The following is a 17,686-nucleotide window of genomic DNA, read 5'->3' as shown; positions in this document are numbered from 1 at the left end:
TTCAAAGCGTTTCTAAGTTTTGTCCAAGAATTCTAGTTCTTGGTTCTTAATCGTTGTTATTTTGGTGTAAACGCGAGCTTCGAGCTTTCCTTTACGCTAAAAGAACAAGAAATAATCTCTTATTCTAGCTCTCGGTCTTTGTTCGTTTGGTTGCCCACCTTTAGGCTAGCCCTGTTTGCTATCACTAGGTCTCATTATGACTTTCCTTTACATTTATCCACTGCTGGGACATTGATAATCTGTGATTGATAACATAACCCAAAGTACCCAAACATGGATTTAAAAAGGTATTTATCTGCCCTTTGTCGGAGCTAGAATAAAATTAGTCGAACTAGTAATAACGGTTTATCACCAATTTGTTCTGCTTTAAGTAATTTATTAATATCAATGTAAATATCACCAGTAGTTTGTTCACGATATTGTTTTAGACAGTTCCGGATGGTTATCAGTAGTCATTTAATGAAAAATCAAATCAGAAATGAGGAGATCCCCAGAGGAACAAGAGTTATCGACAAGCTGAACGAGTCGCGAAGCTTAAGCGAGGCATATAGCTCGGAGAATCGATCGACGACTTGCGACTTTCCAACCGCCCGGTTGTGAAGACGAAAGTGGACTTAGCCTTTAGGCGTAACAATATCGAAAAGAAAAGGGCAAATTTGACAACCCAAGTCAAAATTTGGCCTGTACCCTCCAGCCAGTGATTTGGATTAAAATCGATTTGCGCGCAAATAATGCTTTGGATTGTTCATGGTATTAAATAAAAACTATAAAAAGGTATCAAATTAAATTTACAGGACGGCTTACTTGATGAAACTGTATTTAAAAACGCCCAAACTAACGAGAATACTGTTCAACAATCAATCGGGTTCGCAAGGTGCTGAAATGACGACCCCGCACCGGTAAACGCAGCGTTGGGCCGCTGGAAACAAGCGGCCCAGGACCATAGATTTTGGAACTCTCTCAAAAACCTATGTCCAGCAATGGAGACAATCGATTGAGGACATGATGATGATGAAGATGGATTCATGTGACCCAGTATGGGACTAGGCGACCCAGCACCGGTAAACGCAGCGTTAGTCGACCGCCAACGAGGTGGACAGACGACATAAGTCGCTGGAAACAAGCGGCCCAGGCTCTGGGATTTTGGAACTCTCTACAAAAAACCCATTTCCTGCAGTGGACGTCAATCGATCGATAATGACGATTTAATTTTAGTAACGCAGTATGGGACTATAAACCATTAATAATCGATTAAAGGCAGGGTAAATCGATGACCAAACCTGCCCAGAGTTGTCATTATCGGGCAAATATTCTTATGGATGGAGAATAGAAAGTCAGAACAGCTGGAAACAAGCAGCCCAAGACCGTGGATTTTGGAACTCCCTACAAAAGACTGGTCGTGAAACGGTTAAATTGACAATGATTACAGGGCACGGGGCTCCTCTGAGAATATGTAGAGTTTCAACCATAGTCGAGCACGCTGGCCAAATGCGGATTGATAGACAGCACAACAATAAACTTTATTAAGTGTTTGGGAATGCAACTACCATTATATTCTAACAATAGCTTCCACGGTAAACACTTGCACACGATTTTTACACGCGCGTGATATGTGCAGATCGATAACACACCTATTATGTATCACATTATGTATACAATGTAAGCAAACGGATGTTGTAAGATTGCAGTGTTATTTATGGCACGAAAACCATAAACATAGTAGCACTTAACTAATTTCTGTTCTTTATTCGGCAGAAATAACGTGATGAAACTGTAATTTCTGCCAAAGCTCTTAATATACACCCGTTAGACCATAGCAACGCCTTTATGGTCAAGTGGTAAGTGTACTACTACGCAACACAACATGCTGGATTCCCAAGCCCAGGAACTCGTGCCAATTATATTTTTTTTCAGTCAAAACAATTCTCAGTACGAGCACCAGAGTTTAATCCAGTCCCCTGGAGTTTCGTTTATTATCCCTAACATATGTCCTATAGGAGAAAGGCCAGTGCCCAACAGCCAAATATTATTTCTGTAGATAGGCGCGTCAGAATCTACGCTAGTGTAATACTAGTCGTAAGTTGAAAAAATAAATAAATCCAAACAACGGTCGGCATAGCATGGTGTTCATAGGCTGACTTGGGTTCCAGATGTTTCGCATACACATTAATACCTTGCGAAGAAACTATTAGAGCTTTTATGCAAGTCAAGGTTAGGGTACCAATTGATGAGCTGACAGCTGATGAGATGACATTGATATCTTGGTTGATGGTGGGCTGATTGCAAAACTTGTGATTATAACATTGCCATTGTTGTTATTTTATGGTAATCTCCCTCAAAATAAGCCAGTAGTGGAATATGGACAGCCACTCAGAAAGCATTGCAATTGTTGTTATCATTTTATGGCAATTAAGCAATGTTATCTATCAGATTGCCTGAAATTAGTCATTAGTGTTGTTATTAGCTCTAGCTAATTGGTATAATGGTCAGCCTTCAACTATTCAGTCTACTTGTTAATTAAATTGAATATGTTGTTCTTATTTTCTCTGTAGGTACTTTTGTTTGCTATTTCAAATACCACTATATATATATATCACTTTGCAGGGCTTCATTTTGGAGAATTAGACATCTATACTTATATTTTCTGTACATTAAATATATTTTGATAATTTTGACCAGGGGATGCTTTATAATCGATACCGAGTCCAAAATGCTGTTTCGATTTCGATTTTTTTTGGATTGTTAGTATCAATGAAGGCTATATATAACATCACGCTAAGACCAATGGCAACCATCATTAAAGAGAAATGTTACAATAAATATCCTTTTTGAGAGATTCCGATTTGTGCGATGCGTAAACGGTAAACGTTACGCCAAACGACGCCAAACATGTTGTAAGTATATCGGAATTGTTTCTTTTTGAAGTTGACTCATTCGCAAACGAAGTCGCGCGGGTCCGCTAGTAGTTAAATAATAAGGATGCAACCCAAACTTAGATAGTTTTAGTACGCTTTAAAATAACCGTAACATAGTATTGGATTAGTCATGTAGTGTTTTTCACGCTTTGATATTTAAAAGGTGCTCACAGTTACAGTGAATAAAAGATTTTAAAGAAAGATTTTAGTGGACTATCAACAATTCTTAAATATAGTTCAACGGGTACATACCATATTATCGTATTATTGTGGTAATTACCCGTTGAACAATATTTAAGAAGACCTACAGTGAACACGTATTAAAATACGTGTAAAGCCCTGTATTCCTCAAAATCACCTCATTTAGTTTAAATACTTTTTTTTTTAACTATGTCTTATTTTAAAAATAGATGTGAGGCAAAAGATGTTCTTTAATGTGAACACAAGGTGTATTCTTTCAGTCTCAGTGAGGCAGTGGGCCTTGCCTATACCAAAACAACATGTTGCAATTTTAGATTTAACCACTTATTTTAATATTAATTCATCTACAAATAATCTATCTCAACTAAATGCCACTAATAAACTAACACAATGAAATTAATATAGTAAGTAGGTACTTAATATCTCAGATCTTAACATCTAAACTTTTTGGTCAAGAAATTGCTAATATTAACAACCAAATAAATGTTCTGCTACCATGTTTAGTGTGTTTTTCGCGCAAGTTAGCAAACTGCAGTCGGCATATACATGCTTTCTTGAAAAATTTAGTCCCACATTTATTCATAGACTAAGCCATGAGCAAAAATATGAATACAATTCTTACCAAAACAATAGGAACTGTTTTCAGTTTGGTCCATTGTATCCTGAATGAAGCTCTATTACACTTGGCAGAGGTCAGCCGCACCCAGCCAGGCAATTCCAGCAGGTCAGTCAGCAAATCCTCATCCAGAGTCAGGTCTTGGAGCTCACCAGACCCTCTGAGAGCAGAGAGGGAGATCTGTTCTGGTGACAGATTCTTGGTGTATCTGGAATATTGTATAAACAATTTGTCTGTTTTTTTTCTGTTCAATTGATTTTGGAAAAGAACAACTGAGTTTCTTGTTGGCATTTGCTCTATACAATCTACGGTCAGAACTTGGTTGGTATTAGATTAACTACATAGCAAAACAATTGTTAAACAATAGTCCACCAAGGTATCCTGATGGTCTAATTTCAAAATAAATTATAAGTATTAAAATAATGATTGTTACAACTCAAAAATAGATAAAAAAAATAATAATAATTTTATTTCAAGAATCTAATAGGCTCAGTTTTTTATTATTACAACTCTATTGTCTATGTTATTACTAAAAACTAATCAAACAAACATATTTAACTTAATTACTGAATGTACACAAGTCAAAGCTGCCCCATTCCATTTGAAATGGCACAGCAATGACCCACGTTCCTGCAGTCTAATCTACTCGCAATCATTCTCAGAATGCTGTTAGTGCTGCTCCACAATCTTTGCATTAAGTAGATAAACAAAACAAAACACGATCAGACAATTAAGGAGAACAGACACAAGAAAACAGAGTTGTAAAATGGAACAGATAATTGAAACATAGAACACACTAAACATTGTTATTTTGCCCAGCAATGGCGCACTAGGGTCACACTCGAAATTTCCCCATCGATACATTTTTACGTTCTTCTGCAAGAACTACGTTTCAGAGTTTAGTAAGATACAAAATAAAGCAACAAGCGACTGGCAGTCGTTTGTTGTGCACAAAATAGAGATTCATTCGCAATTTAAAGAGTCTATCAAGGTTACACGAATAACCTAGATCCAAATAAATTGTATAAACATTGTTATTTTATTAAAATTTTAACACTTGTAAAAATAATCACCGTAGAAAATACAACAAGTAGGTACATAATTGCAACTTACCTCGAGAGATGTTTTAATAACTGGTTTTTAATTATAGTCACCATCTTGAAGATAATTTCAGTATATAAAACGAATTATTGGCTATAAATTTTAACGAAAAATCATTATTTCACCCACAAATTTCCACGGCTCATTCAAGGAATAATTTTCTTTCTTCTAAGCATATGAATGAGTAGCGAATGAGTAAAAGATGAATTAAATTAAACGTCAAGTGGACAATGCTGTCATTGTCAATAAAACCAGCTGTTCATTCATCGTAAGACTTTGGATAAAATAAACAATAGAATATTTAATCATATTCACTAACAAATCAGCTTTATTATGTGTCTATCTTTAAGGTATTTTAACATTAAACCTGCAATAATATATGAATTAGCTACAATGTTAAAATAACATTTATTTTAAATAAATTATAGCTTTGAAACGGAAAGAACATCATTGTCTTTATTATTAGCAGTTCTAAAGTAGTCATCCCAATAAAGAAACTTCATATACCTCATCATCTTCCGTCATTTAGTGTTTCTATATAACCTTTACATATAAAAATATATTTTTATTATAAAATTACTGCTATATATTATAAAATGAATAGGCAGAATATTTATTATGTATGCCAACATTTACGCTCCAGAACATGGAACAAGTTAGATAGTATTCTGTTATTTTTACATTTTACTATCTCTGTAATTTTCCTATTGTAAGTGCCTTTATAATATATTCCATTGTTATACCAGAACTATGGAGGGTAGAGGTAAGGAGAGTCATCTTATATGGGAGAAAAGTTGAAAAAGTGTCCAGTTGTTGCGCTAAATAACAGTTCAAAAATCCTCCACAATGGCGCTGGTGGATGCACAGGGTATGGTATGAATGTAGCAATCGTAGATGAATTGAAGTATGCCGAGTTAAAAAATTTAATGTCATTATCGACTAAAGTAGTTAATTATTGAGAATTTCAACGTTGTACAAAATATTGTGGTAAATATAACCTTACTTCCTTACTCATGACATGACTCTCCTTACCTCTACCCTCTATAACCAGAACTATGGAGGGTAGAGGTAAGGAGAGTCATCTGTGTATATGAAAAAGTGTCGTCAAAATGTATTAAATTAGGATGGCGCCACATTTGCATCAGGGTAACTCTTAAAAGAAGCGCCAAATATAAATATTGTTAGAGTAGGCTTGAAAAATAAACAAGGAAGTATGGAGATACAAGGAAGTAAGGTTATATTTACCACAATATTTTGTACAACGTAAGTTGTTGAAATTCTCTGTTATTTAGCGCAACAACTGGACACTTTTTCAACTTTTCTCCCATATAAGATGACTCTCCTTACCTCTACCCTCCATAACCAGAACCCTAATTAAATAGATAAAAGAAAAGAGAATGTCATTTAGTGACACAGACAAATAAATCCCCAGATATACAGCTCCTCTTATAGTGAATGATGATTGGTCGAGTGATCGGTGAATGGTGGCGGGCTTTTTGTTTTGTTTGGTTGTTATTGTTACTTGTTGTTATCGAGATTTATTGATTTTTCATAAATTATTTGTGCAGTTTTTCTTCTGAAATGAAAGTGTTGTAAAAATACAAAGAGATGATCAAGTTAATTTAAATCTGGCTGCCAAGGAAGGAGGCGTACGTCTTAGATTCTTAAAACAAAATTATTTTGACAAAATCGTCAAATATATTATTTACGTATTTTTTGAAGATTTCGTACGCCTTAGCATTTGTATTCTCGTTGATTTCGTTTGTAATTTGATGGTAATTGTATCTGGTTGCTTATTTAATTAGTCCACTTGTATTAGCTACTTGCCTTACGACTATACGTATAAAGCAGTTAATATTTGACATAGTACCAACAACCTTAACACCGTACTTCATAAACTATTTTTCTCTTGTCACCTCTAGCAGTAAGTAGAATTGTGTTACTTCTTAATTAACGAACACTTTGTTAAATTATGAAGTAGATCTCTATTGCTGGGAGAAAAAATTACAAGAAAAATGTGGACATGGTAGTGAGACGATGCATGGAATGTGTTAAGCTGTTGCTCACAGTCATCTAAGACATATAATATAATAAAGTCGGTCCCTAATCGTTGTTTGATTCATCATCATATCAACCTATTACCGGCCCACCACAGGGCACAAAGGGTCTCCTCCCACAATGAGAAGGGTTAAGGCCATATTCCACAACGCTTGCCCTGTGCGGATTGGTGGACAGTGTGATTGTTTGTGGATACCATAGCCATGGGCATTCCATTGAGATTGCTGTTATCTGTAGTACCAGTTGCCGTCAGGAAAATGAGATCTTTTTGGCTGGTTGCAGTTGTTTCACTCCTCCGGGCATACTATCATAGATGGACATTATGCAATGCTAAGCAGAGACTGATGATATGAATCTTCTTTGTTTGCATTTAAATTTGATTGATGTGCAGCACAGAATCTACATATATAGGTTACATATATAGGTGTCACATTGCTACAGGGTTAACGATGATGTTATTCCATGGTGCCCTGTAGTCTCCACAGAAGAGTGTATCTAGCCTATTTACAATAGATAGTTCAGCCAACTAACTACAGCAATAGACCTTAAACTCAAAGAGAAAGTGTATACATTTTTTCTGCTGAGCACTTAGCATCCCTTTCTACACACAACCTTTGGAATTCCCCTTTAGTTAAGCACAATACGTATTTACTGTAGTTCATTGGCATTAAGAAACTAGTGAGTTAAAGTCTGCTGTCCTAGTCACAGCTGTGGAAGACAAAATTATAAAAGTTGAGTTAGTTGAAAGCACTTTGATTCAAATTTCAAACTCATTGTGCAATTTTTCTTTTATTTACCTGGATTAAATTAATACAATCAAAATTTTATAATCAATCGATACAGCGTGTAAGTGACAAGTTAACTAAAACAATGTGAAGAAGTTACACTTAATTCTTACAGCTAAAATACAAACCTACCATTTACGTGAGAATAAAAGGCTAATTTTTTGAATATGCAATGTATACTTTGTTCCTCAACATCTCGCTTACACTCTTTATATTCTTTTTTATCCATTGAACTTCTACTTCTTCTTTATCTATTGCAAAGTATAATTTTTACTTGACTGTGAGTAAACATTTGCCCTGCTTTGAAGACTCACTATTTTCTTAAGGCATTTGTAGGTATTGGTTAGGTAATTCTATTGTGTAGTATAACTCAAATTATATTTGTATTTTTAGCTGCAGAGCCTCGCATTTTATTTCTTAAAGCACGCTTACCACAATGTCTTTAATCGAGAGCAAAGTAGACAAACTAAACCAATACATAGACACTAACTACTCTTCTGGTGACAATAACGGGATGAAATGCAAACAGTTTTACCAGGAGGAGAATAATAATGAGATAGATGTGATCACAAAAGAGTTCTCCGAAATGGGTTGTATCGTTGATGCAGTAAAACGACCTCCGAATATATGTATTGAGACTTGTGTTTATGAAGAACCTGAGTCTGACAACGAAAACGAAAGGTAAATAACTCAATTCCCAAATAAAAAACTCACAAAGAACTAAGCCTTAGTAAACTATGAACTGAGGTTGGTGGCTTAGTGAAACATGAACTAAGGTGGGTGGCTTAGGGAAACATGACCTAAGGTGGGTGGCTTAGTGAAACATGAACTAAGGTGGGTGGCTTAGGGAAACATGACCTAAGGTGGGTGGCTTAGTGAAACATGAACTAAGCCGTGTGGTGGGTGGTGTTGAGGGCTTTTTAGACCATATTGCTTTTATCTCTCTACTTTTTTTTTGAGTTAACAAACCAGCAATCTTCTTGAAATGGAAAGATTTGTATGTAGATACCAAAAATCAAAAATAGTGATAGCACAGTTGATAATACTTTGGTCTCCTTTTCACTTGGAGTTTGAACTTCCCATGCACATAACTTTTCGGAGCTATGTGCGTTTTTAGCTATTAAATATCATTAGCTTTCACAGTGGAGGAAAGTATGATGAGTAAACCATGCCTAAATTATATTCAAAAAGTTACTAAAGCCATGTGAAGTCTAATAATTTATCAATGTAGACTACTGTCCTAAACCCTTCACATTCTGAGTGTAGTGGGCCAAACGTGGTGGACAAACAGTGGTGAGTAATGATGACAAACAAAAGTCAATATATATAACCTGCTATGTGTAGGTATATAGGTAGGTAGGTTAATATTAATATAATATTAGGTATTTAAAAAAATAAAGTATTGGACTTTGACTTTACAGATCACAAGCTCACGATGAGGAGGTCAACTATTCAGATGAATTTGAAGAGGAAGACCTAAGTGACATAGAAATAGAAAAGACTAAAGTTAAAACTGTTTCAAGCGAGAGTAACAGTAAGACACAGATTGATAACGCAATGTCCAAAACTTCTCTCAAATTGTCGAAGAGCCAGTCCTGCACGTCACGTTGTAATAGTCAAAAACCAGGCTCCATTTCTGGAAGATCTACGGATTTTGGGTAAGAATTCATATTGTATTTGACATCATTAAATTGTAACGAACAGATATAGTGGGTTGCACTTTGCGCATATAGGGACAATATACCATAAAAAAAAGAATGGGACGAACTTCTTAACATTCCATAGATTAATCGTCTGTCAGCGGGAGAACCTCCAAGCCTACTGCCTTTCCTGCCTCGCTAAAATTTGATAGGAACCTGTCAGTGCATCTTTGTACTAACTCGTTCGTATATAGAACGTACTTCAGTTCCTGCCAGGCCATGGTCTTTTAGTAGGTTATAGAGATATTTGCTGGTATATCTACTTAAACTTAAAAGGGAATCATAATATGTGTATTGATAAGGCCTAGAATGTTCGACAACGGATCAATAGTTAAACATAAAAGTTTATTTCATTTATAATGTATAACTTCAGTTCAGTGTCAGTTCCATCCACGCGCCGCATAAACATGTCGTTCACAAACGAGAGATTGCGGGAGATTGAGAGGCACAACCATATACTGTTGAACAAGATCTTGAGTGCGCGGAACAAGCGCAAGTCCACCCTACCGCCGCGCGAGGAGCGCCCGAAGAAACCCCTACCACCAGCCGCCGTGCAGAGGCGGACGCTGCAGAGGAAAATAGACCATGATAATATGGTGAGTTAATTATAGGTGTATAAAGGGAAAACCTTGCGATACGCCTCGCAACTCTTCGTACTCAAACTACTAGGTATCTTTTCTCGGTTAGCAAGCAGTAAGTTTAAGAGGAATCGGAAGATTTCATTTCAAGGATATAAGGAGGGCTGATTGCGATACGCCACGTCAATCTTGGTCGCTCACCAAACTAGTAGCTCACTCTTCTTTGTTTTGCAACAATACAAAGCAAATAGAGGAACCAGAAGTTTTTAATTGCTCTGAGTAAGTTTCAAAATATAACCGTTAAAATTGTGGTTAGTTTTTTAAAAGTAAAGACGTTATATTTTAGTGGACCAAATAGACCTCCTTGTTGTACACCACACCATTGGTCAGATAAATTTCTAGTTTGCTCGGATCGTTTGATCATGTAGGTACTGCTGAGGCGAATAATGTAAAAGAAAGGGATTTTGTTGAACAAGATCCTAGAATCTTTGCTGTGGTTGTACACTTTTTCTGCGTGTGTCAAGTGCAATTAATTGGACACCAAAAATATATACGTCTGTTGATTCTATATTGAAGTTGAGGTATGCCTATGAATGTTTTACAGTTCTCTCATATCTATAAGAGGGAGGGTTTTAGAACATTAACTCACCCTCTGGCCCAATTAAGAAGATTTTTTTATATTTTTAATTTCACCATATTGTCATCATCATCGTTAGCTTTCTACCCTTCCTCTGCTGACACAGGTGTCTATTCTCTTACAGAAGAGATGCTTAGGGGCATGGACCTCTCACGCTGCTCCAATGGTTGTTTTTATCGAGTATAATAAATCCATTAGTAGTAACAGCCGGGACCGACCGCTTAATGTGCTCTCAGATGACGCTTATTATATATTATGATAACATTTTTTTGGGAAGTATATTGATCTTGTGTCATGTTTGTCTTGTCAAAGACACTCAATATCTGTTTTTTGAAGCGCCTTAAACTCTTAAAAATGAGTAAGCTTGCTGTATATGTTCCAGATCCTGCTGAAGAAGATCCAGCGGGCCAAGTCATCCGCGTACAGCGTGCGCCGTTGATACAGAGGCCGCGTCTCAGGCGCGGGCGCACGTTCCTATTTGTTAAATAAATTTTATATTGCTATTATTACACTTGCGTTTCATTCGTTATATTACTGAATTAAGAAGGGACACATTGCTCGGAAGAAGTGGCATGCACTTCATACTTGCACAAAAGCACTGCCTACCCTAAAATTGATATGTAACTCTTATAGAAGTAGAATTTTGGCTTTTTTCAAACCGCGTTCCTTTCCCTGCTAAGGAACCCGGTGCACGCCAATGATTGGAAGACCGGGCTAGGTATCCCTCCATAAATCCATGTAAATTTGTAAGTATTTTGAATTTACTGTTTGCAGCTTTGTTCGCGGAAGTTTTGTTGCGTATACATATGTCGGGAGGCCGATGTGTGTCACAATTTTGTGAACATGTTCTTCATCATGAGCTGATGATATGGTTGCGGATACTTTGGCAGATAAAACACGAGCACACTAGTTATTTCATGTATGTTTATATGTTATTTGTATTTATATGTGATATATATATATTATAGTTATATATTTGTCTTATTGGTTGCACCACCTACCTCTGTTCTATGTTTTTTCCTTTTACGCCTTTGGCTGCCTGGACGAAATATGTATAGATATGCTATGTAGCGATAAGGACACCAAATTGTACTCTCTTGCTCTATGTTTACATCTCTGTAACTACTTTTTTTCTTTGGTGTACAAATAAATTCATTCACTCATTCATTGATACATTCATTCATTTATTCATTATAGTAACACTTTATATTTCACAATAACTAAAGCACAGCATTTAACACAGATATCACCCTTAACACTTGCTAAACAATTAGGTACTAAAATGGTAGTACTATATTATAGTGAACGATGACTTTGGTGCAGCGGTTTGACTACCGTCTATCCTATATCGAGCTTACAACTCAACTGCCTGGCGGGCACCAACCCCACACTCGAATATGACAACTGATCACCCCGGCCACACCAACTCGATCCGGGTTATAATAATTAAGTTAATTGACTGGTTAAATTAACCAATAAAAACCAAAAAATTACCCGGCTAAGTTTGTTGTGGGCTCTTCTTAGACCAGGGCGCGTTTGGAACTCTGGTAGCTTTAGGTTTAAGTTGGCGTACGAAGTTATCACCACACCATCCCCTTACAATTATGTAAACATATATGCATGAACGCTTCATAAGTGCCTGTGATAGGCCTACATGAATAAAGAAATTTTGAATTCAATACTTCAAAACTTAATTCGCCAATAGATATTTTATTCACACATTTTGTTCTCTGACCTCTAAATCAACACTAAGAAATAAAACATGTTTTTTTAACAGATAAACACCCAGAAATGGAAAAATACAAGCGTTCCCCACATGTTCCGCTTAGCTACCGTAGACGGCAGTTGTTCTAACTGAAGTTTTTCGATTTTCTACGGTTATTTTGTGTGGCAAAAATAAATAGCAATATTTCAGTTCGAAGAGACTCGTTACTCACAGTTTTATTTAATTTAATACTGTAATACAAAAACGCTGCTATTCTTTCAAAGTAGCACAACTTGGTTGTAATAAGTGTCCTAATAATACAAACCAACAACTAACAGATTAAATTGGTTGTAAAAAGTTTTCCAACAATATAAACCACACGGATAGGGCCGATGACATTAAACTGCAGGGAAAGATTGGATGAACCTAGGGAAGGAAAGTATTCCTACTTGAAATAAATGAATTTTTTACAGAGAAAAATGGAAAAGGGGAGTCCTTTACCCGTGACGGGGCTCATATTTTCAAAGATAATAAAAACAAAAATTACTAACTTACAACGTAGATTTAAAAATTTAAAAATTTGTTTACTAACTTTTTTATTTATTTATTTAAGTGTCCCAAGGCAGTGAATTTGTGCCTACCATAGAAAACGGCACTTGAAAGGACGTGCCGTTTTCTCTAGAAAATCCCTAGAGCCGATAAAGAGCCGATCTATATGATAGTTTGTCTGTTGCGAGAAATTATAACTATTTCACTTGTGACACTATCGAAGCAATGCAACGAAATGATTTTATTTAAAGCAAACGTGGGATGATAAGGATAATTTTTCTAAATCTTTTTTCTTCTTACGTAGATTAGCTTCGCTACCAAAGCATCTAGGTCCAGTACCGTAACTACTCTAGGATTAGCTCCAATTGGTATTGGTAAATATGTTTGCGGTTTTTCTATCTAAAAATCCTCGGTATGTAATAAATAAAATAAATTAAAAAAACTAAGACAATACACACACATCGCCATCTAGCCCCAAAGTAAGCGTAGCTTGTGTTGTGGGTACTAAGATGACTGATCAATATTTTTATGAATAATAGACATAAACATTTATAAAATACAGATAAACACCCAGACACTGAAACACATTCATGTTCATCTGACCGGAGTTAGGAAATTGGCGTCTTGGAGAGCTTGGAAAGATGGCGGGCCCGGTTGTTATTATGTAATTGTAATTGCATACAATTCTACAATAAACTACCAATTGACATCTTGGAGATGTGTCTTAAAAAGTTCAAAGTTTTTATTAAACGTAAGCTTATAGAAAAGTCCTATTATAGTATAAAGGACTACGTAAACGATAAAAAAGCTTGGGTGTAAATTATTGCTCTAACCAGGTTGCTCTTCTAATAATTTAAAATGACATTGTGAGATGGTGATAACAAAAAAAAAAAAACACCCGGCTAAGTTTGTTGTGGGCTTCTTCTTAGACCGGGACGCGTTTGGAACCCTCGTAGCTTTAGTTTTAAGTTTACGAATGTGGTTATCGCCATCATCTCACTACCGTGTAATTCTTATGTACACATCAAAAGTACCACCTGTGGGCCTACTTGAATAAAGATATTTTTGACTTTGACTTTATAATCACTAACGCGTAATCGTTAAACACACTGACCCGCAACTTAGCAGCGTGGTAAGTCTAAAGCCGAGAGGGCTCTATGAGAGAGGAAGCTTGTGTCCAGCAGTGGGCTAATATGCCGATGTTTATGACGATGATATTCCACTACCACGAAGGCGTATAAAACTTAATGTTCGAACAAATGGCGCCATAAGTTACAAAAGATACCTACAATTATTGTCGACAGAAATAACATGTTTATTATTATGGCATACTAAAGGATAAGAGACGTACAAAATACAAAAACAAAGATGTGGGTGGCAAATGCACAAACGAGGTCAAAGGTGCGACTTCATTATTTATGTATTTAAACCTATTGCACCCTATTGTATGGAAAACATCGCTTCTCTTATACTTTGAATAAGTACATAAATGAAATTGAACTGACTGTTGGTGATTTTGGAATAGGTCGTTATGCTTACGATATTGTTAGTTATTAAATAAATAAATAAATAAATATACTACGACAATACACACATCGCCATCTAGCCCCAAAGTAAGCGTAGCTTGTGTTTTGGGTACTAAGATAGATGTTGAATATTTTTTATGAATATAATACACATAAATACTTATAATATACAGATAAACGCCCAGACACTGAAAAACAACTTAATGAATTCCCACAACTTTTTAAAGACGATTGCTACGACGATTTAAAGATGACCCGATTTGCTATTTGGTTAATGAATATTTTTTTTCAATTATTAAAGATAAAACCATGTATGTAGTTTAGTTGCAACCATGTTTGCAATATTTTTATGTAGGTAGAAATTTTTATTGCCGCAACAACCCGTTCCTTACAAAAACTACTATCGCCAAAGGTTGTCTGGGAGAGATCGCTTTAGCGATAAGACCGCCTTTGCACACTTAAACTAGTTTTTTTTTTTTTTTTATTATTTTTGTAAATGTGTTTCTTTGTATTTTGTTTTTGTGTGTGCAATAAAGAATTTATTATTATTATTATTATTATTATAAAACGAATATCAGACACTAACTGCTTCCCGTGACGTCGTCCGCGATTATTTCGGATTTTCAAAAATTCTGCGGGAACTCTATTGATTTTTCTGGGAAAAAAGTATCCTATCTTTGTGTCACTATTCTACTTTACTCTATGGTATGTCTCCAAGATGCGAGGTATCGTGCAAAATTAACTCTATATGCACTGATTTGCTGTTAGGTTAGCTGTACATAGATACTAAAGTTTATTTCTGAACATCCGCCTGGGAAGTCCCTTGGCTCTTTTCAGGGATGAAAGTATCCTATGTCAGTTTGCATAATTTTTTTTCAGTATTAGTAATGTGGTTGAGACGGACAAAGGAAACAAATAAAAAATAATACTACGACAATACACACATTGCCACCTAGCCCCAAAGTAAGCGTAGATTGAGTTATGGTACTAATATGACTGACGTATATGACTGTGGAATCCTTTCTTCCTTCCTAATATTATAAATAAATAAATAATTAAATAATTATACTACGACAATACACACACCGCCATCTCAAAGTAAGCGTAGCTTGTGTTATGGGTACTAAGATAACTGATGAATATTTTATGAATAATATACATAAATACTTATAACATACATATAAACACCCAGACACTAAAAAACATTCATGTTCATCACACAAACATTTTCCAGTTGTGGGAATCGAACCCACGGCCTTGGACTCAGAAAGCAGGGTCGCTGCCCACTGCGCCAATCGGCCGTCAAAAAATGTGAATGTAAGTTTGTTTGTTACGCTTTAGCGCGAAAACAACTTAACCGATCATCATGAAACTTTGTACACGTATTCTTAGAGGTATCAGAAGTAATGTAGGATACTTTTTATTAAAAAAAAAATTAATATTTAATTTTTAATATAAAAATGTTTGTCGAAAATCTCATGTATGACTATAGGTGTAGACTATGTACGCTGCGTCCCGAAAAATACGCGGGCGAAGTCGCAGGGAATATCTAGTAGGTTCGCCGGGACAGCTAGTATACATATAAACAACCAGACACTGAAAACGGTCATGTTCATCACACAAACATTTTACAGTTGTGGGAATCGAACTCGCAAAATCGAACAGGGTTGCTACCCACTGAGCCAATCGGCCGGCCAATAAACAAACAGTCATAATCTCGCATTTATAATATTAGTATGGATAAGTGTATCAGATATTATAATGATAATATTAAACTGGTTTTACGGGGAACATACGCCCTACTCAGTAATTTCTTATCTACTTGGTAGATAACGTAGATATGGCCTACCTTATACCTACTTTGTGCAAGTTATATAAATAGAAATATGATTGGATCTAGCCAAAGGGTAGATAATAGTAATACGTTATCTTGTAGGTGCTCCTTGTGCACAAACATAATTAATCATCATAATCATCCTCAGCCTATGAATGTCTCACGCTCATAGTGTTGAGGTAATTAGAGCATTAGCCCACCACACTGCCCCGATGCGGATTGGTGGGCTTTAAAGATTTTTTTCAAAATTTAGTGAAAATAACCAGGTTTGGCGGCATGCGTGGTCTCCGATGACACTGCCAATTTAAATACCGGGCTGGTACCTACAGACAAGGTCTAGACAGAAAACTCAGCACCTTATATTTGTGACCCGCCTCGGGATGCGAATACGGGAACTAGGTGTACTCAACTCAACCATTCCAAGAAAATGGGATTGAGTATATGCTTTTATAATCTGATTCCCAAGGTAATTTTGGACCTGCCAATGCATACGTTTAAACAATGTGTAAACACATTTAATAAATCGAATTTCTTAACGACAAGGCTGCTTGGAAGCAGGCTCCGCTCTAAACCTCTCACAAAATGGAAAATTTATTATATTGTTAGAAATATTGGGTTAGGCTCATATAAATAAAATACAGTGTACATACTCGTATTTAAGAGTTATTTATTTACTTTGTACCTCGAGATTTATTTTAGTTACCTACTAGGTAAATATTTCTTACACTAACACTTTGCTTTCGCTTTATTAAAAGCAGGTACTTTAGGTACTTATAATTTATCATAGTACCTGCCGACTTCGTAGGTTTAAATAGTTTTATAAAGTTTAATTATCATGCCTAAACTTTAACCGTTATTATTATTTGGTCACAATGGTGCTTATAACAGCTTCTAGCAACTAGGTTTAATGTAAATGTGTTAATACTCATCTCCAATCTCGTTAGCAACTTGTGGTTTGTAAGAAAGTACGTTTCAATGACTCGCAATTAAACTGGTTGTTCGTTTTACTTTCCTTTATGTTTATAAATTACTTATTCTCATAATTAGGTGTAAGAGAACAGAATGACCTTTTAAACTTCTACCAAGTGTACATTTAAGTTTTAACCATGCTTCTTTTTCCACCATCACCGGTTAATTCCCTCTTATTCCCCTTTTTTTTCCACTGACATTGACATTCCTCCTACCAAGACCTACGTAGTTTTCGTTTTAGTTTTCGTTTAGGAATCGGGAATACTCAACAACTGATCGAATATCGATATTATTTATTTAATCCTAACTGATTCTTAGTGCTGTTTATTACAATTTGTTTGTTTGGTTATTTTATTTATTTATATTTATTCCAAATGTTCGTCCATATTATATTAAAATATATATTTTTTCACTGTAAACTGTAAAATGATGTTAAAAAAGAGCAATCTGCTGAGTTTCTTGCCGGCTCCTCTCGATGGAATCTGCCTTCCCAACCGGTAGTAGAATCACGA

General features: G+C 35.7%; 2 protein-coding genes across 6 annotated transcripts in view; one reads left to right on the top strand and one right to left on the bottom strand.

The window, feature by feature from the left end:
- LOC120625466 (UHRF1-binding protein 1-like) overlaps nt 1-5,012 on the bottom strand; it is a 40,091-nt gene extending 35,079 nt beyond the window's left edge. For both annotated transcript variants that reach the window (XM_039892548.1, XM_039892549.1), the window contains exons 1-2: nt 4,846-5,012; nt 3,739-3,940 (exon numbers count right to left, since the gene is read on the bottom strand). In XM_039892548.1, coding sequence (XP_039748482.1) covers nt 3,739-3,940; nt 4,846-4,889 — 246 coding nt within the window. In that variant the 5' untranslated portion in view covers nt 4,890-5,012. The remainder of the gene's footprint in view (nt 1-3,738; nt 3,941-4,845) is intronic.
- Nucleotides 5,013-5,520: 508 nt separating this feature from the next.
- On the top strand, nt 5,521-11,097 carry LOC120625102. 4 transcript variants are annotated; one of them, XM_039892034.1, is made up of 5 exons: nt 5,521-5,542; nt 8,070-8,357; nt 9,098-9,334; nt 9,750-9,972; nt 10,974-11,097. In XM_039892034.1, exons 2-5 carry the CDS (start codon nt 8,113-8,115, stop codon nt 11,028-11,030), a joined length of 762 nt encoding a protein of 253 aa, XP_039747968.1. In that variant the 5' UTR covers nt 5,521-5,542; nt 8,070-8,112; the 3' UTR covers nt 11,031-11,097. The 4 variants fall into 4 exon arrangements, with proteins under 4 accessions (XP_039747968.1, XP_039747967.1, XP_039747966.1 ...); XM_039892033.1 differs by lacking the exon at nt 5,521-5,542 and adding an exon at nt 6,335-6,482; XM_039892032.1 differs by lacking the exon at nt 5,521-5,542 and adding an exon at nt 6,490-6,608.
- The last annotated feature ends 6,589 nt before the right edge of the window (nt 11,098-17,686 follow it).

This window comes from Pararge aegeria, chromosome 7 (genome assembly GCF_905163445.1).
Source record: "Pararge aegeria chromosome 7, ilParAegt1.1, whole genome shotgun sequence".
NCBI classification, from domain to species: Eukaryota; Metazoa; Arthropoda; class Insecta; order Lepidoptera; family Nymphalidae; genus Pararge; species Pararge aegeria.
The sequence above is the reverse complement of the archived record's forward strand: the minus strand, read 5'-3'. Positions and strand labels throughout refer to the sequence as shown.